This window comes from Haemaphysalis longicornis, unplaced genomic scaffold, assembly GCF_048455015.1.
Source record: "Haemaphysalis longicornis isolate Haplotype H1 unplaced genomic scaffold, Haemaphysalis longicornis Haplotype H1 scaffold_4, whole genome shotgun sequence".
NCBI classification, from domain to species: Eukaryota; Metazoa; Arthropoda; class Arachnida; order Ixodida; family Ixodidae; genus Haemaphysalis; species Haemaphysalis longicornis.
In genome coordinates, this window is record NW_027526361.1 from 68,484,078 (window position 1) to 68,511,808 (window position 27,731).

The 27,731-nt window shown below is 47.8% G+C and overlaps 1 protein-coding gene across 1 annotated transcript in view; it reads right to left on the reverse strand.

The window, feature by feature from the left end:
• LOC144180385 (lipid droplet-associated hydrolase-like) overlaps positions 1-27,162 on the reverse strand; it is a 44,139-nt gene extending 16,977 nt beyond the window's left edge. Inside the window, exon 1 of the mRNA XM_077708746.1 lies at positions 26,826-27,162. Within this exon, the coding sequence (XP_077564872.1) occupies positions 26,826-27,015 (190 nt within the window). The 5' untranslated portion in view covers positions 27,016-27,162. The remainder of the gene's footprint in view (positions 1-26,825) is intronic.
• Positions 27,163-27,731: the final 569 nt, after the last annotated feature.

Sequence of the window (27,731 nt, forward strand, 5' to 3'; positions counted from 1 at the left end):
TCTGTTGCTTTTTTGCTCGCTTGTTGGCTTACTCGCTTGCTCTCGCGATCGCTTATGCAGGCCCATTTTTATAGTGATCACTGGCAGACATTGAGCTTCTGAGGAAGTGAGCGCATTTTTTTTTTTTTTTGCTAAATTTGTTTAGAATTATTTTGTGTGTGCTGAATTTCCTATGTTTGGTCGTTCGACACCTTTTTTGCCGTGATACGTGTACAATGTGTGATCACCATGGTGTTCCTTCTGCCCGTGCGGGAAACGCATTGTCGTTGCAAATATCCGTGACGCGACGCAGTTCAAAACCTTCCCGAAGAAAACTTGCAGCCACGGTGAGTTATGAACGAAACCCGCAGCTTGAAGAGCGAAAATAAGGCAAACTTGGTCAAAGGGCGTTCCAGTTGAGTGTGCCCCGCGAAAGCTTCTCTTTTTCTCTCGAACCATTTACCTAAACCGTCATGGCCATCGCCATCGCTTGTAATAACGATGCATAAAAGCTGTTTTTCTACCAGAACGCTCATTCATGTCGGGGTAATAAACAAGGAAGAGGAAAGGCACCGTGAATAGCGGGCGTGCCAACGAATCCGACCACAATTAACGAGCGCCCGCGAGTGCACCGATGCTCTGTGTTGGTGCTTTATTGACCACTGCCCCTGCCGCGTGTTTGTGACTGCATGATTTAACTCACAATCTTCTCTGAAAAAAAAAAAAGGAAAAAGAAGGCACATGGCCTCCACTACTTGCGCTGTCGCAGTGGAAGCCATCAGCTGTTGCGGAAGAGGAGGACTCTTGGATAGTAAGTGAAGTATCATACTAAGTAAAGTTACACACTACAATAAATGAAGTTCCATAGGTATAACGCTTCAAACTAAGTGAAGTTACGGCGAACTCTGAAGTTTAAACGAAGTTGAAGCAAGGGAGGGAGGGAGGGGGTGGAGGGGAAACGTGCGCTTCTTGCCTCTGTGGTACAGTGCGCGAATGCGAGACACTGACTGAAGACGTCGGACGATGGAAAAAGCGTCAGGAGCAAGGTACCGCCGGAGCGAGTCACTTGCGAGGCAAAAGCAGTACCGCAGCGGCGTGCCTTCAAAACAGGTGTGGTGTTGCCGGGCGTTAATAAATTGGGTTGAGGCTGGGGCGGGGAGGTTGTACGACTGGGAAGCCAGTCCGATATGGTCTTTTTATCCTGGTTCACGACGCGGAAGGCGCGCCTGCTCTCTCTCCAAACTTGAACCGACGAACGTTTTCCACAACACCTGTGCGCTTCCTTGTTGTGCTCTCTCTTAATTACTTGTTTTACACCTCCTGTCACTGCCTTTCTGTCGCCTCAGCCACCATAAGCTGCAGTAGTCCCCGCGATACGCTTAACATGGTGCAGATTGAACGATTAGCTCTCTATAGAGCAATGAATTGAGAAAGTCTGCTGGCCACTTCAACGCCCCCCCCCCCCCCCCCCCTGCACAGGTCACCTTACTCCGACGAGTAAAGCTGTATGCTTCTTGCCACATGTGTAGTAATGTTATGACTCTCTGCGATCGAAATTGGGACTAGCCGGAGACATTCATAACGGTTGTACGTGTCTAACGTGTCAAGATGTACCACTTAAAGGTGCCAGGCGAACCACATCCACATCAGCTATTCTCAACGTAATAAAATGACTCGACGCTCAGCAGGGCATATGGGTCCGTAGTTAGACTTTTTTTTTTTTTTTTCATGCGAAAATGGGACTTTCTTTTACGGGGCGAGAATGAAAGAAAGGCAGTGGAATATGCTCCCGGTGTGGAACCCGAAACCACGACCGTCGGATTCCGCCTCCGATGCCATACCAACCAGCGGGGAGGCTGTGCTCCCCTCCACTTTTTGGTGTATTCATGCGAATACAAGTCTATCCTGTACGCTGGGGGGGTGGTAGCCACCGCCACTCCGGCCCCCTGGGGTGACGCAGCAATCTAGGTGGTGTTGGGTGAAGCCGACCGTCTTCGTAACCCTCGGGCAGTTACGAAGCGGCTAAGACTTGTTGGGAGTGGTAGACTAACAAGTAACCCTTTTACGCTAACTGTCGGCGCTGTTATCCGTGACTTCCCTCAATCCCTCACGCGAGCAGTGGGAGAGTACGCTGGTCAGCGGAAAGGGCGAAGACAGCCGGCCGTACCAACGCAGTCTTGGACTGAAGACCCCGACCACAAAAAGGCGCACTTCAACTGTAAGTAAAGTCTCTCTCTCTCTCTTCTCTCTCTCTCTCTCTCTCTCTCTCTCTCTCTCTCTCTCTCTCTCTCTCTCTCTCTCTCTCTCTCTCTCTCTCTCTCTCTCTCTCTCTCTCTCGCAATGGCGTTCAAATGTGGTTCTCTTTCTCGGCGCGCACAACAGGAGTCGCCTCTTCGAAGGCCCATGTTTGAAAATACGCGTGCGGAAAGTTCGTCGGCTAGCCTTGGCCTAGAAACAGCTCTACCGCCATTTTCTTTAATTAGAAAACTGGCCCACATTTCTCTCCCTCCGTTCTCATGGAGAAAGTCGGCTCGCCGTCTGCGCCGGCAAGGGGTGGGTCCTGAATGACCTCTTTCAGGGCGGAGGATAGAACACACGGCTAGTTTCGAAGGGGCTTAATACATATGCCATTCTTCGCTGACTCAATCACGGGACGCAATGCTCTTTTCTGCAATTTGAGCATTCTTCCAGTTACAAATTCTCCCACAAAACGACGGCCACGTATAAAAACGGCATTTCGCTTGCTTATTTTAACCACCCATTAAATTATGAGACCTTCGCTGGGACGGTTAAGGGCGATAAAAGGTTATTCATGGAGATGGTGGTGATTACGCGCACATATAAACGCGCTCATCCGGCAATGCGCGAGTCGGCGTTGCGTGCCGGCACTTCCTGCGCCGTCCGCGTGACGGGCAAGCTTTTTCTTAATTTTTCATCCCAAGTCTTGCCACATCCTTACAAGCAAAGCTACCACCGCCTTAGGGGTGATGTTGTAACCCATGTAGTAACTCCTTAGTCTGACTCAGTACGGCGTGGCTAAGGCCGTATGACGCAGCATGCAATAAGCGTTTCAAATCCTTGTTCACGCACAGCTGCCACGTATGTTGAGCCGACGGGCATACGGACGGACGGACAGACGGACACGTTACTTGGCTCTTCTAAGCGTTGCGATACACTGGAGTCGCCATCTCTGTCTTAGTCGCTATTTGATGGGGTCAGCATTGGCACAAACTAACCCAGTCGTCTTCGTCATTTTGTGCGCGTCTCAAAGCTGTCCGCCTCGGATACAGTGGGCACTCCCACAACAGGCAAGGAAGGTTTGCTCACTGCTGGCAAGGCAGACAAGCAGACAACGCAAACAATGCAGACATGCATGGATGGTGCTTCCTCGTGGTGGTGGAATACGGGCAAAGCCAATGTACTCGTGCGGGCTGATGCTCGCAACATTCCAGATGCCTATGCGAACCCTCTCGGGCAGAACATCTGTGTGCGCATTGTATTCGTATACGCCAGCTAACGATGTCAGGCCATATGGTCGATAACGCGACATATCTCACTCGCTATAGAAACTCTCGACGCGGCATTGAATCGGACGGAGATGATATAGCACGCAGAAGAACGGACATACACGATAAGAGTATACTCGAACATCTTCAGTATTTCCGTAATCGCAACTCTCATGTAAACTGCCCGCAAACCGGCGTTTCTCGTGCTATAGAAACTCGCTTCGCCCCCTGATGCAGTGACTCTCATCCAAGTATTATCTGCTTCAATGGAGAACATTGTCGCTAAGTGTTACTCGCTCGTCTGCGGGTGCTAACGATCTATCCATACTAGAATCGAGACGTATACCGTCAGCGGATGCACGGTAGATAACAGTACCAAAAACTACAAGCAGAATTCTGCTCCCTCTCAAGTCAAAAAAAAAAAAAAAAAAAGGGATGCATTCTAGGACTTCGGAGAAGGAATCACTTTACTTTAACAGGCATCCGCAGATAAGGATCCCCGGATTCTCCCAGGAAGAAAATCAAAGCCCCTTTCTCAAAAGAAAGACGGTTAAAACTCGAAGCTTTCTCCATGCAAATTGAATCAAATCAAAGTCCAAAACCCACGCTCCCGAATTCCAAAATCGAAACTGCCAAAGTCCAAAGCCAAAGTCCACCTTCAGCTCAGCCGAAGTGCGAAGCCATAGTCCTCGCAACGAACCCAAAGAAAATGCCGAGCGACCCGAATGGCGCAATCGAACAGACGTCGGCTTCATAATGCGAGGAACCCAGGTTCGCTTCCTACCACGCGAAGCGTTTTGTTCTTGTTTCGTCACCATCATGTGCCTCTCATTGCGTAAAGTTGGCTTTCCTGCAGTGCGTATTGTTTGCGACACCGTCAACACTGAGACCAAGAACGTTTCGCTTTAAAATCATGTAGTGCGAGTGAGAGTAGTGAGAGTGTGCTTCACCGCCATAGCACTGCTCGTGCTGTGATGCACCCTTTACAGGCGGGTCGTTGATAGATGATTGGCGTAAGGGGCTAGATAGTCTCATAACGTGCCGGTCACATGCCACAGAACGCTTCGCACAATGAACACATAGCGCTACACTGGAAAGTCTTTTTAATGTACCATTTGCAGTGCTTGAACATCAACAACAAAATGAACTGGATTTCGGCTATCACAGGTGAGATAGCATTTCTGGACTTGTAGACATGAAATCAAATCGCCAGGTCTTTTTTTTAATGCGGAGGCACTTCACGCGCCGTTTAGTAATCATTACTAAGCGTGGGGCTTGTTTGCTGCATCAATCTTTCGACTGCCAAGCGTAACCGTTGGAGAGCGCTTACAGGGTCATGAACACAAAATAAAAGTTGGGTTCATTCACTGCTTTGTCCCCAAAGAAGAGTGATGCCAATAAATTTAACACGAACTTCAAACAATTAATCTAGACTGCAAGGAAAACGGATGAGGTAGTGGTAATTACCAGACATATTCTAGCCCAGCCCTTATGACGTCACGGGGACTTGGTTGGTCTATTGGCGGATGCTGACCATTAAGAACGGTGATAATGGAATTTTTGTGGTGCTTCTGTTTTGTTCCGTCGTACCACTTGAATGCTAACACATTTATAACACTGTTTTAAGCATTTTTTTCCCTATTAAGGCACTACTGACGTAGTGTAACGCTGATTTGAAAGTTTTTCATTATCCCCCGAATTTTCTTCATTTTGTGAAAACATTAGAGAGTTTTAGCTGACCGTTTTCGACGCTCCGCTCCGGTACCGGAGGTCAGCTCAGCGCAACCAGAGCCAATCCCGTTCGTGGCTAAGCGCGCAACGCATGCGCAACGGCGCTCCTGCTTGCTGTCGGAGCGGAGCGGGCCGTGAAAAACGGTCAGCTAAAGGTCGCTATTGTCTTTTGGTGCCGTGACGGAGTTGGGTGAGTTGCCAAAGGCTAGTTCTTTTAAGTAAAACAACGCCATATTTTGTCTTCGAGGCCCCTTTAAAAGTAGTGGTTCATCATGCAAGCGGACATGAGTTGCTTCATCATGAGAGACCCGGAAACCATGCACGAATTCTCTTACGCAGAGCGCAGCACATGCACAACTCCTACGCAGAATGTATACCGCGGGCAGCGCGGGCCGAACAAAGAAAGGAAAAGGAACAGTTCACACACGACATAGCTCCAATATCACCGCCGATATAACGAAGGGCTGCAAGCCTGGCCACGACTTTTAATGAAACTGGCGCTATTGAGAATTTCCCCAGCAATAAGAAATCTGAGTGCGCAGAATCTCAAGTGGCAGATCGCTCGGATCGCGCTAGGACGGCGGATCAAAAGTAGCTATATATACGAAACCTTGTTCTTCCGCGGTGGCGATAGCATCTCGCACCGCGCTTGCTCTAAGGTCGTCTGTTTGGGCAACCCTTCCTTGACAAGAGGAAAGCCTCCGCGTCGCCTGCTCGCTTCCGTGCTCCCGTTAAGTGGTTTACGGTTTTAATTTTACCGTTGCTACCGTGCCTAACCTCGGGAATGATGATCACTAGAAGTTCACCGTTCACCCGGATATTATAACTCAGTGCGGGGGCTTTCCACTGGTCGAGGAGGCGTTGTTCCGGCTTACGCCGAACACTCGTGTGAGCGCGCCGAGGTCGGCGCGGCTGTGTGTAACTGTGCGGTGGTGTGTATGTGAGCGTGGGCGATGCTGCGTGGCCTTGGATAGCAACGAGACGTGTACGGTTTTCGCGTCGCGGACGTCAAGCCCCGCTTTCTTTGCGCAACGCTTTCCGTCGGCGCATGTAACGGTGCGTGTACGGCGAAAGCGCCTAATATAACAGCGCGGCAAGGGGCCTAACTGAAACTGTCCAATAAGTGTGCGGTCTAACGGAGCAAAGCGGCGCTGGCATCATGAGGTGCGAGTGGTGGCGCATTTCTCTGAAGTAATATGGACCACCCCTGGTTTGCTAACGAATTCCAAAAGCAACCTATACAAGGGTTTTTATATTCGGCGAGCAAGATGTGAAAAGACAGCCCGACCCGGAATCAGGTGCGCATGGCCAGGGGCGAATGGATAGTTGTTGAGTTACTGCAGCGTATTGCCGTGAATGTCGATATTGTCGCGTACGAGAAATGCGCGGTTGTTGTTGTTTGTTACGTTGACCTTTGAGGGCGACCCGGTGGGTGAAGCTGCCGGGGCTGTTTCGGAGGAGCTCGAGCACCGGGCTCCAGAAGCCAGAGATCAAACTCACGGTTATGATGACTCTGAAAACGATTTTTCGGCAGCCAGGACATGGGCTTTCTCAAATAAAGTTTTATATATATATATATATATATATATATATATATATATATATATATATATATATATATATATATATATATATATATATATATATATATATATATATATATATATATATATATATATATATATATCATTATGCCCCTTCGCCGTCGTTTATCCGTGCCCCGTATTAATCGCGCGCAAGGCGCTGGTTACTACGCTGTTTCATCACCACCGTCGCCTTTTGGCGCCGGTGTACACGTGACAATATAGCAATACGCTAAAAACGGTGTTTCGTGCTTCACAACGGTGAGCGTTCGAAGTTGCTTGAAACAAGTTTATTTGTCGAGTAAGCACCCTAAAATCGCCAATATGTTTTTCTATGGGCCGACCGGCAGGCATTTATATGCAACTGTTTTATGCACTACACGTAATTATTTTATTAAAATATCGATAAAAATAAATGTTCGTTACCTATAGGTCTATGTAAAAAGGAAACGGTAGAAAGGGAGATCTGTTCTTCTGTCAAACTTTTTTTTTTGTAATGGAATTTGTTAGGTCATGCATTACAGGGCACCAACGACCAATAAACAGCCCACGTGCTCTTATTTAAGGTATAGGTTGTTCCGAACATAATCACATCTATTCGACCTCGTGATTATCAAGGCAAGGTAAACATCCATAAGCGTCTCTAACCTTATCAGAATTTGTCAGGTGCACACCGTGTACACGACAACACTAGCCGCGCCTCCGGGTTCAATTTGATTTAGTCGTAAGCATACCCAACGTTCAAAAGAAGTCACAATCTACCGTTATCATTACCCGGAGGTTCGTACACGCAGATATCGAGTGAAATAAAAAGGCCATTCATCTGTTGAGCCTAAAATGGCATCTGACTTACCCTCCCATTACATCCTGCCGTGCACGCTGCTTTATGTTTGAAAATTGATGCACTTAATACGCGTTCCTGAGTTATCGAACTGTCGGTTTTGGATGTGTTCCCTTCTTATCACGTGGTGTAGAGAAATAGCGATATAAATATACCAAGGCACGACCTCATTATGATGTGCGCGATTGTAGAACAAATAATTACTGAGCGTGCTCACGTGACTGGCGCTATAAATATGATATGCTAATTCCCCGCAATGTAAACATCCGCAACACCAAACGGAAATTCCCGGATGCGGTCTGGACAGCCTATGTGTGTACACAATCGCTGCGCTGCTGCGTACTTTTGTCCCGCGCGTCTCGCGCGAGCAACCTGTTAAGCATGACTCACAATTGCTATCTTATTGTGTGTATTGGCGTCTGTGCGGTAACGCATGTGCGGCGACTGTCTTGCCTTGGCATTGTGTTCGTTACTGTTTGTGTTAAATTTGAATGCTTTCATCTACAAAAGCGTTTCTGCGAACCCCTGTTGTTTATTCTTCTAAATGCAAACAGGGGAGTGAATAAAGTAGAGAGAATTCAGGCCCAGGGGCAAGATGATAAATCGATAAAAACAGACAAACAAACAAAAGCAAGCAAACGAAGAAACAAACAAAATAAATAGCTGAATTTTTATTTTTGTAACTCAGTTTGCGAATAGGTCTGCAGCTAATTGGCAGGGAATTATGCTCAACCTAAAATTACAAACAATAAACGCGATTCGTTTCGTGCACTGCTTGGACTGCGCCCCGGTCGACGCATATCGTCGCTCGAGCTTCGCTGCTCGTCCTTCTTCACGGAATAGTTTTCTTTTTCTTCCTCGTATTGCTCCTTCTTCTCAGAACATCGCTCAGACATCATTACATCTTTCCACGCAGCCACAAGCGCTCCAGTCGACTATCATTCTATGGAGAAACCTCTACAGTACATGATAGGACCACTTTTCATCAGATGTGGCCTGGCACGGGAAGTGTAGCTGGGGTCGGCTCTGCCACGTCCCTGTAAAAAACTCTGCATTCCTCTCCCGTGCTCCTCTTCCTCCTCCCTAAACCTACCTTCGCCCCCCCCCCCCCCCTACTACAACTTTCTTGCGCGCTTATATAGCCTTTTTTCGACAATTCTTTTACGAGATATGGTGGTTATAGCTTGTTATAAAGGGAAGCGGACCCCCTCTGTTACGTACTTGTGTTTAACTTGACTGTATCTAAGTTTTCTTTTACGCTGTACAATGTTAACAAGTTACCCCCGGTAATGTTCAGCTGTTGTATACAGGAACCGTGCCATGGTTTCGAGCGGTTGAAAAATTGGTTTATTCTTCGTCTTACAACACAGTTGAGGAATATGCGTGTTTTGCGGCGTTTTTTTTTTCATTTTTTTTTTTTTTTTCACCACGAGCTGAAATTGACTTCGTGAAACCGACGCCAAGGAGTGACGCCAAGAAATTGTCCGCGGTTCGCCATGTTACGCCTTTCGCATACAACACGTGCGCGAGCGCTCTCGGTGCAACGGCATCCTTCTCCGTGTAGGAGCAGGAAGTCCGTCTCATGCTGCAAAAAAGGAGACCGCTCGCGTTTCCCCGCACGGAACTGCCTTCCTCGAGTTACCCGAGGCCTCAGCGGATTCTCCGCGGTGTGCGCGCTGCGCTCACTACATCTGCGCGCTCGGCGATCGGCCGCCACGCTTCATTACTTTTCTTCGACCGAATCGTTTGGTATTGGGTACCGTTATACAGTTATTAAGGGCGGAAAAAAAAAACTGGTCATTTGTGGAGTCGGATTTTTGCGCAGTAAACAAATTCGAGGATATTTGAATACGAAAAAAAAAATAATTGTGAGAAATTCCGACTTTTAAAAACGTCTGAGACCTCTCTTCCCAAGAAGTTTCGCGATTCACATTTTCTTTTATATTTTTTATTCCGTTTTGATTCGTAACCAGGACTGGTCGAACATTCGACACTTGCGAGTCATGACTTCGTTTTATCTCTTGTTGCGAAATCGCAGCGCGATAGATAAAAGAGTGAGACTTGTTGTCATACCACGCGTGCATTGTGAGGAAGTCTGTGCTCTTATAAATATAGGGTTATAGAAAATGAGAGCAGAACTATTCTACGAATCTATGCCTACTAATGCGAGCGCTGTGTTAAGTCCCTTTCGAACTTGTTAAAGCCCGTAGGAATAAAGAAATGAGCTTAATTTAGCAAAATTCAAGATCATGCGTCTTAAAAAGGAAGCGAGAAACGGGAACAGCGCAATTTTTTAAGGTACCTGCTTTAAACATTGACGCCTGAACATAAACAGGAAAGTTTAAAGAAAATGTGCGCTTATGAGTCAATACAAAGTAATGTTTTTACAAGAATAAATCTTTAGTTACGTAAGGACACCACAAAATTTTGTGTGGAGGCAGGAAGAGCGGGGGGGGTTAACAATAACATATTGTGGCATAAGAGAACTGCCGTATGCTATCTTCGTGCCACTTCAACACTCGAGTGATGAGATATAGCTCTCTGTGACGCAATCCGGCTTCTACAAAGTTATCGCGTGCACGTGATAACATTGTGGAAGCTGGATAACGCGTGCCATAACGCGCGATAAAGCCGCGAGCATGCTCGCGGCTGCCACCCGCACATCTCAACACAATACAGTTCAATGTTCTTTCGCCACGTCCTCTCAAGATAGACAGTAAAACATGGAAGACGCTCGCAGATAGGAAAACGCGGCACTATGGCGGAGCTTTTAGGCAGTCTAAATAAAACTTGAGGCGATAATTTTCATTTTCTCTCCAAGTTCCACCTAGCAACAACTTCCATTACAAAGACAACCTTCCGTTCTGCCGTTTTTAAATAATACCGTGTGTCGTTATTGGCGCCGAATATTTTATGTTGTTATTCGATTTGCATCTTGTTAACAACGCTTTATGACATCTCAGTGAGGGATACTGTGAAAATGAGACGTCGAATGTGTGTGGCGACACCAGAAGCTATTTTCATTCGAAACAGCGTTGGAAGAAAATCGCTGTTCATTACCGTGGGGTAGTTAAAATATTTGTTTTGCTAACTTTCTACCGTTGTTTTAATTACAACGTTGGTCCTTTTGATCCTGGGGAGAGCTCATGTGCGTTTAACTAGAAAATATTTTGCTCTGAAGCCACAGACACGCATCAGTCGTTAGCATGCATTGGTAAGATCTCGTTTTCCTACCCGCAGTAGATCCGACTTTCAAGGACAAACAAAACTGACGTGTGTACACCCACGGTTCAACAGTTGCAGGAAGAGCGGTCCATTCACAGCTTGCTTTCAATGTCCCGGCAGTGATGTCGTCAACAGTCAAGCTGCTTTCACGCTCTCCTCGACGTTAGGCGTTAGAGCGAAGCCAGAATAAAAGCCAGCAAAGAACTTCCCGTATGCGAATTAAGACACCTTTTTTTTAACTCTCTGTACTTCTTTTTAACCGATGGCTCGGTGACTAAGGCGCCGTACTGCTGAGCCCAAAAGCGCGGGTTCGATTCCGGCCGCCGCAGGTGTTCCTCTGATGTCGGCGAAAAACAAAAGAACCCGTCTGCCGGCATTTCAGGGCACGTTAACGATACCCGGGTGATCGAAATTAATATGCCGCTCTCCACTACGGCACGTCTCACAGCCCAGGTGCAGTTTTGGCTCATTAAATCCAAAAACTTTGTAAATTGAAAGCTACATGTCCGGGCAAAAAATTGCATGTAATTCCATTTTGTAAAGGCGGAGGACCCACGAAGCCGTTTGTGGTTTATTGTTTGGCCACGAACTCCGGCTCAAACCCCGCCATCGTGCCGGGGAGCGGGATTGTATAGCCACGCCGACGTCTTGCGTTTTCTGCCTCGCGGCATCAGCATCCCGACGGGCGTCGCGCTTGGTGTTCGTGGCGCGATCGTGGTCTCCTTCCGCAGTGTCCACGGCCATTGCCGCCTACAATTTTTCTTTACTTTATGAGTAGGCTTCACTGTTAAACTCACAATGCGGGGAAGCCAGCTTACAAAAACCAAGCTTACATTTTAAAGTCGGCTTTACATTTAAACACAAATGCACTGCTGGGAATACATCTTTTTCTGGGCAACATGCGCCCTCTTATTCAAAGTATGAAGAGCCGGTGACCGAAGGCAAGAAGAAAAAAAAAAACTGGAGTTTGCCTTTAACAGCTCCGCCGCAAAAGCATCCCGGTTTCGTCACTCTGGCTAGACTGCCAAGGCATAAATTTACACCAAACGATTTGCCGAAGGGCATACCGTCTTACGAGGAGCGGGAGCAGTGCCTCTTTCCTAATGATGCTTCCCACGCCAGCGAGGCGTGGGATGAAAGGTAAATATACCCCTCCATCCCAGAGGCGTGAATCCTTCCCTACACTCATTGTTTGTCAACAAGGGGCCGTAGTTGACCGTAGTCATTAGCCGCCGAAATGCCCACACATGTGCAGCTTTCCCGCTCATGGCAGTCCTTTGAACAGTGATTACTCTGCAATTTTTTAGCGAAATGAAAAGTTCTTTTGCACAGCTAATATCTGGGGTGAATACTTGCTTTGTGTACAGTTTCAAGTCGCGCACGTTGCGCGACTGGGTTCCTGAGCCATGGGAACTATCCCATAGAAATGCATGGGGAGTTCGATTTGACAGCGAATTACACAAAAAAATATTCAGAAACCTGAAATGTTCTTTTAGCGTTTTAATCTTCACGTTGACTTCTAGCTTTATGCCAAGTATCATTTTCCTAAAGTGGTTTTTCTATAGTTCCCGAGAGGTTGTAATTTTGAGCGAGAAAGCTGGGTATGGTTGTGGGTGTGCCGAAATTGAATGCATCATATCTGCTATCACATGGCTCACGGCGTCATTTTTTGTTAAGTTTCCTTTGTTTTTTATCTTGTTTCTGGCTAAGCAGCTCAGATTAAATTTTTATGCGTGTTTTTGTTAGCTTAGCTGCACTCGCTACTGATGCCGGCGCGAACACATTTTTGTGGCATCGCACCGAGCAGTAGGTCTATAGACCTTCCCTTATAGAGTTAGTCTATACCAAATGCTAAAATTGCTATTTTTTGGTGAACGAGACATATCACCTGGCTCCCCAAACTCCCGGTATACGAGCTATCGCTTCTCGGTTGCTGACTACGCCTGCGTCCCTTCTGACAGTTCTCGTCTTCAAGCGAGAGATGGGTGCGAAGTGGAAGACGAAGACAAGCTCGAGCGTTGCTTCAAGTTACGCCACGGTAGACAAGCCGGGCGGCCGCACAATAATAGAGATGTCAGTTCTGGGAGATGCTCTTATTCACAGATGGCAGCGGGAAGACTGTGCGGCCCTGCGTGCCTGCGTACAGTTCCTGGACGCCTTCGCCTTCTACGCTCATGCGCAGAGTGACAGCTTCATAGCGTACACATCATAACGCTCGTGAATATGTAAATGGGAAAGGAAGCTCAACCATGCATAACTTCAAGGCATGTTTCGGGGATCTGTCAGTCACTACAAAGCTAACCTTCTCCACTCTTAACAAAAAAGCTCGTAAAAGGGTAGTAACGGCTGTATTTACTAACTCCTTACGGAGTTTACTACCCCCCAGAACGGTAGGTAGGTCCTACCACTAAGTCTGGAACCGAGACAGTGCACTTAGTAACTGCTGCTGGTTTGATACATTCACTGAAGTAACAAATGCTATGGATTTTTTAACATAATAACTACAGGACGTTTTCCACACCAAATCACAATGAAAAGTTTTTGCAAATCCACATGCTGTCTTGTATATTCTCACATTAAAATGCACAATTTTAAAATTATCGCTAAAATATTTCATTTTGACGACATGCCCACCGACTCTCTTAGAGGACTTTCATCTGCTGGCTATAAAAGCAAGAAGAGCAGATTTATTTCTACGGTAACTTAATACTCGCTCTGCTCGTGCATCCCGTTGGCTTTCTTGCTCAATTCATTTGTTGATTGTCCACGTGTGATATGTGCGTGATGAATGTGTCTATGTCGCGCTGCGCCCTCAGCAGATCCACAATGTTACGCGTACCTTTTTACTAGGTCATGCATGACCAGTTAGTAAAAGCAACTAAGTACCTAGTCAATACTGGGACAAGTAACTGGTTAGTGCTCTGTTAGTAAGTGCGCCGACCTTTTTTTTTTAAGAGTGTCGACTACATGGTCGGAATTGGGTCGGTCGTATATTGTGTTACTCTAATGTCCCCAAGAAACTGGTCTTAGAACTACTATAGTTATACCGTTTCTTTACTTCAAATAGACTTCTATTCTTCCATTTTGCAGACGTAGATGGCGCTAAAATGTGGAAAAACCGCTTGACCGAGGTCTCATTCTTAAACGTATTTTAATAAAAGCGCACCCAAAGACAAAAGCTGCCACATACATATAGTGCAGTACGCAACGGACGCTTGCACTTCCGGTCGTAATTTGGTGCTGTAACTGCACACACGCTTGTGCTTTTTTGGTGAAACGAACGTAAAATAAAGAAGCTCAAATTAACACGCTTTTAAATTTTTATCAGCGGAAACAAGATTATTAGAGCCACTGCAGAAAAATTAAAGCCGTTCCACTCAATGTGAAAGCTGTCGGATGTGCAGAACAGTGACTCGCCATAGTAGGCTGCAGCGCCGTTATCCGCTCACTGCTGACACCCAATGCATTTCAAATTTCCCGCCTTCGCAGTGCTCGCGCGCCCCCTGCCTGAAACTGCGCCAGCGGGAGTGCTGTTATTTTTGCGCTTGTTTTGACTTCGTGTGCTGGAGCGGTTTTGCGTCATTTCGAACGCGTAATTTTTTTCTTGCACGGCCGGAGCCTTTGTGTGTCATTTCGAACGCGCCATTTCTTTTGCGCGGCCGCTTTTTTCCCTTACGATCGTAAAAACCAACCCAACCAGCGTTCCTAACTAAATGATCGCGGGGGCTGCCGGTTATATACACAGATTTTGCCTGAAATGTACCGGCAGTTTTCTTTGCCGGTACAACAAGGAGATGTATGGCAAGCGCCAGCGGTTCCCGAGGTTCGAACGGTTATGACTATTTAAACCGTGTGGTTTTCGAAGCCTCCGCGTCACTCCCTGACGCCGCTACAGAAGGCTCTACTTGGGTCCGGTATCTCGCAGCGCCGCCTGATTCCGCAGTCGCATCGACCGTTACCGAGCTAAGACGACAAGGCGAGCCCATCAAGTGCTCTGCACTTCAAATTATTTCCCCCGGCACGCTGAGTGAAATCGAAGCTGATCGGAAAACCAGAGACGGTGCTGTCACTGTATCCGTCTTCCGTGAATCATCACAGGTGCGATCGCCGTGCTTCGCTCTGAACGCTTCTTTCAACAGTGGCCTTCAATTTCCACATCTGCAATAGGCACCAACCAGGCGCCGACACTTATGAATGCGGACGCAGTGACGTCACAGCTGATGACTTTTTTTTTTTTTTTTCGGCCAGGTTCGCTTTCAAGGAGAACGCAAAGGTGAAATAATTTCTTCCGTATTTCCTGTAAGAGTTTTGTTCTTGTTGTTGCTTATTCAGCTTTGCGGTGGGTGGGTGAACCTTCATAGTGCAAGGAATTTTTAGTTCACATGCCTTATTTCAGTAATTTATCATTGTTTCTGTTTGGGTATAAATGCAGCCCGAAATACCGAGGCCGAAGCCAAGGACCCAACCCCGTATACATTCGTTTATTAGTCCCATAATTGGGCAAGTAAGCGCGTTTCTAGTCGTTGTCATGTTCGATGAACTGATGACAAAGAAAATCCCATCGTTATAACCAATAATTGTTATAAGCGGGTTGCGATATAAAGAGACGGAACAGAGCGCAAAACATTTTATTCGGATGCCAGCAAGGTCATACTGCTACTAATTTGCGGAAAAGAAGCCACAGTCGGTCACCTTTGTTTGCCGCGTGTGAGGCTAGCCCAAATCTTTTCCGAGAGCATCTATAGGTGCTTCACCTAGCTGAGGTAAATGTCCTTGGCGGAAACAAAGTCCCCCAAGGGCCTGTGTCACGCATTGGGCCTCCTAGGAAGACACTACGTGAGTAGGCTGCGCAACCGCTTCATTAGTCATCAGTGCCATCACTGTTACATTTTTGTGCACAGTATAGCCGGATTCAATCGTTATATCCGATATCGTGGCACTGGAGCATTGTAATAAGCGGTTTATTTTACCATAGCAATAATACAAAAGTTGACGGTGCCATAGCCGTTCATCGTTATATCCGATATATTGTTACAAACGGTGTCGTTATAAGTGGACTCGACTGTGTATTGCATTACAGTCGAACCTCGTTGTAACGAAGTAGTGCCGGGACAGTCATTTAGTTCGTTATAACCGATATTCGTTGTAACAGTAGAGGTAAAAATTGGTTCTGACTAACCGGTTATCGGGCGCGTGCGGAAATCTTTCAAAACGCATTATTTTGACCTTCGAACATACTATAAACAAGGTAACCCTTATCTTTCTCCTTGTGGCATTTCAAGCTCAATGAACCAGAACATGAAACGGGGAATTATAACAAAACAAAGTTGATTTGACACAGCAAGCCTGCGTTCCTATTTTTTCGAGGAACGATGGGATGTTTGTCCGGTGGCTATTATGTCTTCGTTATATCCGATAGTGCGCGCGACTCTCACAGTTTCACTTTCGTTGCAGAAGAATAAGTGTCATTTAAATTAAGCGTGGCCAACCAAAGTTTGTATTTACTTCGCTATAGCCGATAATTCGCTATACCAGTGTTCGTTATAACGAGGTTCAACTGTACTTGCAAACAGAATGTAATCGCACTAACGTCATTACTACCATATCTGCGTTAAAACACTGCCAGGCACTAGACTTCGCATCGCTGTTCTTGGTAAAACTCGCAAAAAGCAATAAAAGCGTTCCTAACCATAGCGCTTGCGGAACAACTGTGCACGTCTTGGGCCCGTCTGTGCAGTCTGCTGACGTCTCATCGAACCGCATTATGAAATCAACTTCCGTAGGTACAATTCATCGGCATACAGCTGCGTGGCGCAAGGACAGTTGGATGCGGCAGCTGCGTTGCGTCGACAAGCGCTTAACACAGGTGTTCGCTGCTTCGCAGTAAAGTCTACTGCAGAAGCAGTTTTGGTAAAGCTGATAACATGACAAACGAGCGTTAGATTCCCCCTTCACACTCACGCCTTTAGAAAACAGGCTTTTTATGTCCCGCGTCGTTAACGATCTCTGATTAACGATCCGGGCGCTCTTGTTCCAGCGAAAGATGCGTGCAGTCCCCATTTTTATATATGTAGTAAAGAAATCTGTATAAAGACGGCCATATGCCGCATTCATATGGCCACCTGATTACAGGTACACAGCGTCTTTTTTTTTTTTTTTTTCGAGAGCACCTGGCACGCCGTTCCTGAAAAAGCCTTCCGTGTCAAGGGATATGCCGAGCCAGCAAGACAAAGGACGGCTCGTTTCCGTTAGAACGTAACGCATAGGGCGCACTGATTCTGAAGCATCCTGAGCGACATAATGCTTTAGAAAAGAATGGCGTAGCCAACAAGAAAGAGGACGCTTCGTTTCTGTTGCTAGGCAACGCCTGGGATTGTTGGGCATGCGCGGAGCGGCTTGCCTGGGGACAACGAAGACGAGCCCTCCTCCTGTTTTACCGTTCTTTATCGTGCCTACTGTTTGTTCTTCTCTCTTTCGCTTCGTTCGGCTCTCCCTGCTCGCTGCTGAAGGACGCCTGCACCCTACGCTCTACCAATACCTCAGACTCACCGGCAGAATGGCCCTCAATTTTCTTTTTTTAAAGACGATAATCTTTCTTGGGCTACTTAAACCCAGAAATTTTGGTCTGTCTGTCCGTCTGTCTGTCTGTCTGTAACTCGATTCAGCCACCCGGCCCAAGTAAAATGCTTCCGCCGCAATAGTCTTATATACTTACAGCCAAATGTAAACGTCTAAGCCCGGTTTATATGTTCATACTTGTCAACTTTGTTCAACAAGACCAAGACATTACGCAAATATAAGACATGAAATTAGTACACAAGGGATATTTACAGTGTTCCTTTATTAAAAAAAATTCCTGGATGCTTGGTTTTTTGATAGCAAAGGATATTCTACATGTACTGCAGAACAACGCGTACCGCCTGCTGTCGCCCGCGCCACCTCCTGGCGGCATATGAGAAATCACGCGGCAACAGCAAAGAAAGGTTCCACTAGCTAGGTTTCACGTTCTGCTTGGAACGCACGTGGAGCACGGCAACGCGGTTCTATAAACCTTGAAGTCGGCCGCGTCGATTCACGCGCGTTTCCGCCGTACTGCAGCGCTGGCATCGAGGAACCCCGCCTGTAGCAATGGAACGCGGTAAATTCAAATCACCTTGAGCAAACCTTCAGTGTGTTTACCTTGGGATGAGCGCGACGGAACAGGAACAGCATGAGAGGTGAGCGGGAAAGCGAAGGGGGGCATTTCCTTGGCAAATGTCTACAAAGACTGTCGTCTTTTGACGACATTTGCAACGAAAGGAGCAGATACGCGGCCAAATTTTGTTTCGTGCTGGGCTGCTGGCTGCACCAGTTTTCTCATTCGCCATTGACGATTTTCATGAAAAAAATCTGTTAGATCTGAAACACTATGCATTAGATCTAATGACCTAATGATTTGGCCAGTCAAATCATTCAAAGAGGGGTAGGTATTACGCTGTTCGATGGTAGAGCTCTTCATTCAGTGGAACACCTAATAAAAGCCTGAAATATAAATATGATCAAGAATGCGGGTACGAATGTTTCAGTGAGAATTGCGTAACTATCGTACCACCAGCATACTCTTTCGAACTACATGCGAGAGAGCCGCCTCGAGGCCAGACAGCCAGGAATTAGCCTCGCCAAAACGAGTAGGGCTATCTCAAGAATGTTCTCGCATTAGCAAGTCGTCCTATTAAAGTCTCTGTGAGCAAGGTAGCAAGCAAGGAAAAGAGCAAGGGTATATATACCCAGAGTTAAACTCAGGCTTTAAACAACGAAGCCACTACTGGGACTACGAGGAGAATGAGGAGGAGTGAAACTTTATTTTATGAGAAGAATAAAAGAGAGTTAGAGCCTGTGGTCCTCCGCACAGGCGCAGTTTCTAGAAATTGCGGGACCCCATTCGTCAAGGCCGTTGTTCTCGCCCGTTGAGCTAGAGCCCTTTAAAGGAGCCATGAAGACAACATACAAGTTGGGCTTATTAGAAAGACTGCTTAGTCTCGATAACAATCATACAAATATCATCGCAATCTTCGAACAAATAACGGAGATATTAAAGAAAACGTTTGAAGCAGTCGCGACCCCCTAGCCAATTTCCCGCAACTTTTCTATGACGTCACGGAACCTTGTTTGCGCGATTAGCGGCCGCCTAAGTGACCTGTCGCGATGACACATGACTCGACGTCTGTAATGAGGCCTCTAATTTCATTTGACCGCATCACTTGAATGCTAACGTGCAGTTAACGCACTGAAAATTATGTTTTATTGTTGGCCCGTATGACGTCATGCTTGCTCATAACACGTCACTGTGGCGCAAAATTTTAAAGTTTTTAAATACTTCTTGCTTTTTTTTCGTTAAAAAAACATCTTTTGGGGCCGTAATGGAGCTGAGTAAGATACTGAATCCTAGTTCTTTCAAATTAAACGAAGTTACATTTTCTCTTCATGGCTCCTTTAAGACTCCAGCCCCGAGCAATTGAGCAGGGCTGCCTCCCATGCCTCTCTGGTAGGGGAAGGGTTGGGGGATAACGCACGGTGGCTCTGGCATGCCCACACCATGTGGAAGGTGTCGGACACCTCCCCACAGTGCAGACACCGCCCATCTGTTTTGGGGGACGAAATGCTTTGCTACTGCAGGACACATAAATGTGTTCGTCTGCAGGTGCCGCAGTATTGGCTCATCGACCTTGCTCAGACCCTTGGCAGGGGCTGGGTAAAGCCGGCGGTTATCGCAGTAATGTTTTACGGTTTCTCTAAACCGCAGAAGTGGTTTTCTAATCTCCGAGCCGGGAGGGCATGGGTGAGGCGCACGGTGGGTAAGCGCTCGGGCAGCCGCGTGCGCGGCCTCGTTACCTCTTATACCCTGATGCCCCGGAAGCGCGGCGTACTGGAAGGCAACGGATTAGTTTGGACCGCCTGGAGACCTCTAACGCCAGTGTTAATTCTGACACACAGGTATTTCCATGCTTTCCCTTCTTCAAGAAAAAATTACGGGGGACACTTAGAACGTCCAAATAATGTGAAGGCAAAAGCCGAGTTGAACCTCCTGTTAATCATCCTGCTGTTAAACTTTCTGTTGAACTTCCTTGTTGCCCTCATAGGGCCGCTGCCGAAGCATAATCCACAGTCCCTTGCTGCCGACGGCGGTTACGTGAGTGACATTTGGATCTGCTCAGCCTCTTCCGCCGTGGCGTACTTTCTGGGTCTTCCCCGACTTCGACTCGGGCATGCTGCGTCGTCACCCATACGATGTGGAGTGAAGCTCCGGGCCCACGCGGCGACGTATGCAAAGTGTGTCCAGAACGTTCTACGGTCCGTCGTTCTTACTCAGAAGCCTCCTACAGCACTACTTCCCGGAGAGTGCCTCCCTTTCCCGGAGTGTTACCCTTTCCCGGAGAGTGCCTCGATTTTCTGTACGTCACAACGCATGTACGCTTTTCTGCATCTCACAAAGCAAACTTGAAACATGGAGATTTAATGCTTTAGCGTTATAAGCCCGCAGCAACCGAGTGAGTGAGGGAGGGAGGGAGGGAGGGAGGGAGGGAGGGAGGGAGGGAGGGAAAGAATGAGGGAGCGAGTGAATTTTATTTCCAGCGGCCGAAAATCGAAACCGCGAACCCGTGCTCTGGTGAGATACCCAGTATACGTATGTGGCACGCGTGAGTGTGTGGCAACAGGTCTGGAGCAGCAAACGTGTCGTTAACGTTGTGGCTTTGATTCCGGCGGAACATGCAGGCTACGCTGAACTCCCCTTCAGCCTTGTGGATCGACCTTATATCAGGCTACCAGACAACAAGGCGCAACGGAAGACCCCGCACGTATACCTCTTATCAGGGAGCAAGAGTGGCAGAGATGATTTCTGGTTCGGAAGATGTATGATATAGACTGGAAACGCAGGACTTGTTAAATGGCACGCATGCCCAAAAAATGTTATTAAAGGAAACACGAAGAGAAAATACAACTTCGTTTAATTTGAAAGAACTAGGATTCAGTATCTCACTCAGCTCCATTACAGCCACAAAAAATGTTTTTTAACAAAAAAAAAGCAAGAAGTATTTAAAAACTTTCAAATTTTGCGCCACAGTGACGTGTTATGAGCAAGAATGACTATTTTGAGCAAGAATGACTATGACAATTATGAGCAAGAATGACTATGACTATGAGCAAGAATGACTTCTTTGACTATTTACACGAAATCGGCGTCGCAGAGACAATTTAGAACTTTACCTTTTACGTCACCACTCAAAGCTTCGTGTTAACTTTTTCTTTTAACCTATCCTTTCACCCCCTCTTCTGTCCTGCTTCTTTTAGGGCCTTTACTCCCTTCTCCCGATCCCCGCAGTGTAGCATGTAGGCGGGAACATGCCGGCAAACCTCTCTGCTGTCATCTAATAAAGAGCTCTCTCTCTCTCTCTCTCTCTCTCTCTCTCTCTCTCTCTCTCTCTCTCTCTCTCTCTCTCTCTCTCTCTCTCTCTCTCTCTCTCTCTCTCTCTCTCTCTCTCTCTCTCTCTCTCTCTCTCTCTCTGCCTCAACAGGCGTGTTTTATGAGCTCGCCTTCAAATAAGACGTGGCAGTAGTCTTAGTTGTTTGGAACCTCCTTGCCTATTAAATATACTTCGCGATGAAGCATTCTTTCCACTTTTGAATCGAGTGACACAGAGAGACAGAAGGACAAAATTCCCCCGCATTTCCCCGAGGGGGAGAATGTGAAAGTGCGAATGCACGGTTGTCGGCCCGCTTGCGGCGCTTGCGCTCGGCCCCCGCAGCCCACCGCCTCGCCGCCTTCTCTTCCATCTCTTCCATCGGGTTTGTAGTATCACGTGTACACCACGCAGTTATCAAGCCGCTATAACGCCGCTGAGTCGCCAACGCACGCCGCTGACGACGTAGTTTGAATGCGTTAAAGATATAAGGCGCGTTACTCACACTGGTATCAGCGTGGCGTCCGTGGCTTAGTCGGTAGAGCATCGCGCTGCGGCCGCAAAGTCCTCGGATCGAAACCTGGCGCCGGATGCTGTTCCTTTTTTAAATATAGAGGAGCACTGCGGACGCCGCCGACGCCGCCGCCGCCGGCGGTGGATGGTTTGGGGTCGCTTATAAAGTGCATTCGCACTTAAAAGCCTTCAATCCAATCGAGGACTTATTGTCAAGACGCGGCCTCGAAATCTCGGCTAGGAAATGTGCGGCAATAGCCTGCAGGCGTGATGTCTCCCGCTATCATCTTTCAGCGGCAGGGGTCCCCATATTGTGGACTCACACCTATTCCTGGGCGTAACAGTTGACAGGTCGCTGACGTGGTCCCCACACGTTCGTCTGCTGAAGGAGAAGCTTGGCTCCTTTGCTCAGGTGTTAAGCATGCTAACCAGCGGCTCAGGGGGCTGTTATGTTGGGCCCCTCGTACGTCTTTACGCAGCACTCTGCGAAGGACTGCTCCGATACAGCCTCAAAACACTCGGGCCCCTTTCCAAGGTCAACACAACGCTGTTAGAAAGTATGCAGGCACGAGCTCTGCGGTTTTGTCTCGTCCGTCCCAAGGCAACTTCTACATAGGGGACCATACGAGACTCTAAGCGCTTCTCACCTAGTGTACTGGTCAAAGAGGAGCAGCTGTGCGGCTGGCGACAAGGGCTCCTGGTCACCCGTTGAGTTCTAGCTCCGCCTTAGAGGAACAAAACACTATACCTCCCCCGTGTCAGAAAAGTACCGTGAGCCGCTTCATCTCCCGCCCTGGATGTACTCCCCCTGGCGAATTGTCACCACAATACCGGGCATCAGCAGTAAATCCAGGCTGCCAATCCCATCCCTAAAGTGCTTTACTCTAGAGCACATTTGGCATTGCTATCCTAACCACAAGCATATTTACACCGATGCCTCGGTGACGGCCACCTCATCTATACGGTCAGAATCTGGGTTCGATCGACGCGGACCACAATTGCGGCCAGGTTGAGCCACAAAACAACGTCGACGACCTCTGCTTTGCACGTTGCTTTGCAGTACATTCTTGGGCAAGAAGCTTCTGTGTGGGTGATTTTCGCGGATTCACGGGCGGCGCTTCAACAGCCAGCCTCGTTTCCGCGGGAACAACTGGCCCATAAAATACGCACTCCGCATACACGCGCTGCCAGCTTGCTTCACGACGTCGTGCTACAGTGGCTACCTTGACATTGTGGGGTGAAGGGGAGTGCGGCGTCCGACGAAACAGCTTGCGCGGCTGTAGCGTTATCATCCCGATTCCTTTCTCTCGGCGCGATGCCGCGACGCTTGCGTACTCCGTGGCGCGGCACTCACAATTATCAATATGGAAGGACGGATAAAAAAATATCACCCATTGTACAGAATTGATCCTGCCTGCACTTTCCGAGTGCCGTGTGGCCCGGGAAAACGCGACGAAGCAGTTGTTCACTGCATTCGCCTCAACGTCGCTTCAAACGGCCACTACTTGCACAAGACGCGCCGAGTTGCCTCCCCTCACTGTCACGCTTGCAGTGTTCGTGAGGACATAGGACATGTACTGTGTGTGTGTTCCCGCTATGACACCCCACGGCTAACGTTGAAAAAAACTTTGGGGTGCGTGCCGATGCACCACTGAAACGTTACAACGTCAACGGTTCATGGCACTACACTGCCGCGGCAACACGGAGTACAAGTACGCATGTATGTATTTATTGTTCACTGGAAAGGGAAGATCCACCAACAGGCGTAAATTGTCTCGCCTATAGGGGGCGGACACCGGAACGCCTGCTGGTGTAAGGGGGGGAAGGAGGTATAGGGAGAAAAGAATACATAGGAATAGGAGGATAGGGGAGAAGGTTGACATTGAAAGGTACATAACACACTGGGCAAGTTGACCAGGATAAACATAAAACACAAAAGAATAACAGAAAAAAAAGGAGTTAAACATTGAGCCTTGGTGTCATTTCTCCGTGACTCCGGCCTGAACGAAATCCTGTGAACGCTTGCTTTAACTTTACTACTGTGCGTGTGCTCTGAGTGTGTTTCTGCGTTTGTAGGTTTCTGTGTGCTTATTTGCGTTTGTTAGTGTTTGTGTGAGTTTTTATGTCTTCGCTTCCTGCGCTCATTTTCACCCCTCGCATGTTCACATGGAGCAGCAAGCCAAGCTCGCTGCCAGGCTGACTTCTCTTCATCACTAAAGTAATCCCTCGTCCTCGTCCTCTTCTTCTTCTTCTTCTTCCCTCTCCTCCTCCTCATCCTCCTCCTCCTCCTCCTCCTCCTCATCCTCCGCTAGAACAACCACTTGCCATGCTGATCCGGTTTCTCGTGACGACCGTGAGGGACCCCCTTCACTGTCTTTTATGCGCGATCACACTCACAATCTCACTCCTTGCGTCAGTAAGAAACAGGTCGTGGTGATGATCCAGATAACGATCAGCCAGGCGTAGCATACGTACCCACGGACAGCTGTTTTCTTTCAGCCAAGCATGTATCACTCAGATGCGTTGCTGGGCAACTTGGTTTGAATGCGCCGGGAAGGCGCAGGCGTTCGCAAGAACGGAGGGAAATCAGGCGTCTGTCCTGTCTATTCTTCTAAACGTCTGCAGCTTTTGCCTTATTATTACAATGCATATACAACTGCGTGGTCATGCATGACTCTAAATTATATTTCCTGATTCAAAATAATGACGTTCGGGTTTAAGTTATAAATTATACAAATCATGATACGTCTTCAGAAGTCCGTTTAGAATTATTACGATTAACAAGCGCACCTACTATACGCAACTCGGTGTACTCTTACATTCGCTGTAATCGTGCCAATTTTTGCAATGCCACGAACTTGCCCTACCGGCTGCCCATTTTGTCTCTTAAATTCGTACCATCTAATTCTTAACTTCGCAATAACTATTCTAAAACCTTACAAAAATAGGAGCTCTGCTCCAGGCAGCCCGTCCATACAACGGCGGGAAAGGGTGCGAAGTAGTCTAAGAAGTTACGCGGCATCCTGTCGCGAACGTAAAACCGAAAAAAGTCGGTGTAGGCCTTTTGTCTCAGTTTCCTGTATTTCCACTAAGAGACACGCTTTTCGGGAACCAAAAAAAGGACGGGGGGTGGGGGGGCAGACATTCTGAGAATTGTTCTGCCAAGCGTAAGCATTCCTTCTAGCTCTGAGCTCCTCTAAAGTTGGCTTCACTTTTATACACAAGCGCATTGCTCGGAATACGTTTTACCAAGGACAGTATAATCAGCCTCGTATCAAAGAATGAAATGCCCGTGTATCTCTCTAAACTCGGTTTCACTATTATGCGCAAATGCATTGCTAGTGCATCGTGTCCCACGGTGTTGTTTTTACTTTTATTTAGTTTTTAGTTTTTATCCTTTCTAATTCTGAAGGAATCAACCACCTAAATTTGCGCTATTGTAATGATTGGACTGTAAACTTGACCAACGACGCATTTTTAAGATATAGACGTCAAGCTAAAAGCGTCTTGCTTTTGAATTTTAGGTGGGGTAAACTCCAAATAATGCTTACGCATTAAAACAAGCGGATCGTACACTTCTGCGAAATTAAAAAAAGTACTACCATCATTATAATCATCATCATAAATTTTAAGTAGCTGATCGCACGGAAAAAGCCTGGATCTTCTGCAGGCGCCATGGTGCTTCCTGACGATGACCATATCGATCGTGTTGTTCTTGAAATCTCTTAGCCCCTGTTTTTGTAAATCCCCTACCATGTTTCAAAGGGGTGGAGATGCCTCAGAAAAAGCCAAGCAGAAAGTGCGTTGAGATTTAGGCCACATGCGCGTTTGGGACAGCGCTTGGAAGCAATCAATCACGCACTGTTTTAAGCCGCAAGCTGAAGCAAGGGCATTGTTCGCGGTATGCATTGTTCTTCATATCTTAAACGCGATGCGCTTTTGAGCGACTCCTCGGTTTTATATCATATCTCCCGATAGAGACGCACGATTGCGCGTTGAGCCTTTCGATGTTCCGGGATATCAGTGACGGATTAGGCCGTCCCCGAGAACTAAAGAGTACAGTGACTGCCAACTCCGCTCCCCTCTTCGTTATGATCCATGGTACTCGCGCACCCTCCTACACCAAAAGAGTTCACTCTGGATTAGCCTCTGCTGGATATACGACTCACCGGTACAGCTCACGGGTACTCTACAGCAACACACGACAAAAAAAGAAAGAATGCAGACAAGGTACCAGACTCTCAGTCAACCGAAGGGGACCAGTAACTCGTCGCGGATTTACTTATACTTATCTTCTTACGTAACTCTAAGGAAGGAGAGAAAGATAAACAAGAACGAGTACTATGAGCACTTTGACAAGTGAAACTACATTCAGTTTACGCGCGTATTCCGGACCGAAGGAGGGATTCGGTGGATAACCGGCGCTCAGTACGGGTGATTTTGGAGATGACCGACATAATAGGTCGATGTAATCGCTCGCGTAATATAAATGATCCCAATTCAACGGTACACCACCAGTGAAACGTCGTATTAAGCGCGTAGTGGCTCCGTTTCAATTTTCAATATGTCAAAGCTTTTACGGCTAGTCAGGCGGGGTGAATCACAGGAGAATACAAATCCGAAGAGAAAAAGAAAAAAAAAAGAACTGGAAGATGGAACAATAAAAGCGAAAGCCCTTGCAACCAAAAAAATCCCTACATTTCAGCGACGTTTGCTCCTGGAAGTTCAGCCGAAATTTCTTTTATCGCTGCCTAATTATTGCAACTTTTGAAGTATTTTCATTCTATACTGTACTTTAATAACAACAGATGAAGTGCACGGCAACCTGTCAGCGTGAATATGTAGGTCATAAAGTATGAGCATGCACTCAGTTTAGGTTCCGTTTAGGTCGTACAGGGGCGTGGCTTGGCGCGCGCCTTTTGAATTGCACTGCCTCTCTCCGTAGAGAACACGGTTTCGATAGGAGGGTACAGTTCTCGGCATAAAATTATGCATAACAGTAACGCACCTGGAATGACCAGTACCACGGGCCTGGTCGCGCCCTGCGCGTCGCCGAAGCAGATCACTTGCGTTGGCACCTTGTTCACCGACACGAAGTGTATCGGCACGTCCCGCTGCGAACTGTCGGCCGAGTGAGACGCCGGGTCGGCTTTCTCCATCGTGTCCGCGGTGGGACTCGGCTGTCGTGCGCTCTTCATGCGGGCGCAGCGGTGAAAACGACGACGAAGACCACGGCGAACCGATGCAGCGGACTTCGCACGCCTCGGCAACAGCACATTGATCGCCAGCTGGCGCCGCTGCTGATGTGAACCGCGCTGTGGCTCGTTACTCTATGAGCGAGAGGTGGAGCGCGAAGTCGAGGCGCGCTCGGCGGCGGAGGCGACCCCACGTGACGCGCGCAGCGGGATTCAGGACCCGACGCGCGTACGAGCGCGCTTCATTGTGCGTTGCCGGCGGCTGCAGGGGGTGAAACTATTTTGGCGTTGCACCATCGGAAGTCCAGTGACTCGGTGAGTGCACGCTGCACATTGTGGCGGTATTTGTCGGGATCGTTGTGGTGGGTCATCGCGCTCTGGCACTTCTCCACGCCCGGATTTTCCGTAAGCAACCGGGAAAGGAGGAAAACACTCGCAAACGAGTTCTGCGAGTTCTCCCGGCCTATCGGCGGCCCGCGCGCCTTCCGCTTCCGGCGGACCAGCGTTGCCTGTGCGCGTTGGGCTGCTGTAGCCAGGCCGATGTTTCGGTTTTATTATTGCGCTCGTAGAGGCAGCGGACCTAAGGAACTACTCCTGTCATTTTTTTAAAGGCAATAGTCTTTCTTGGGCTACATAAAAGCAGAAATTTCGGTCTGTCTGTCTGTCTGTCTGTCTGTCTGTAACTCGATTCAGCCACCCGGCCAAGGTGAAACAAAAAC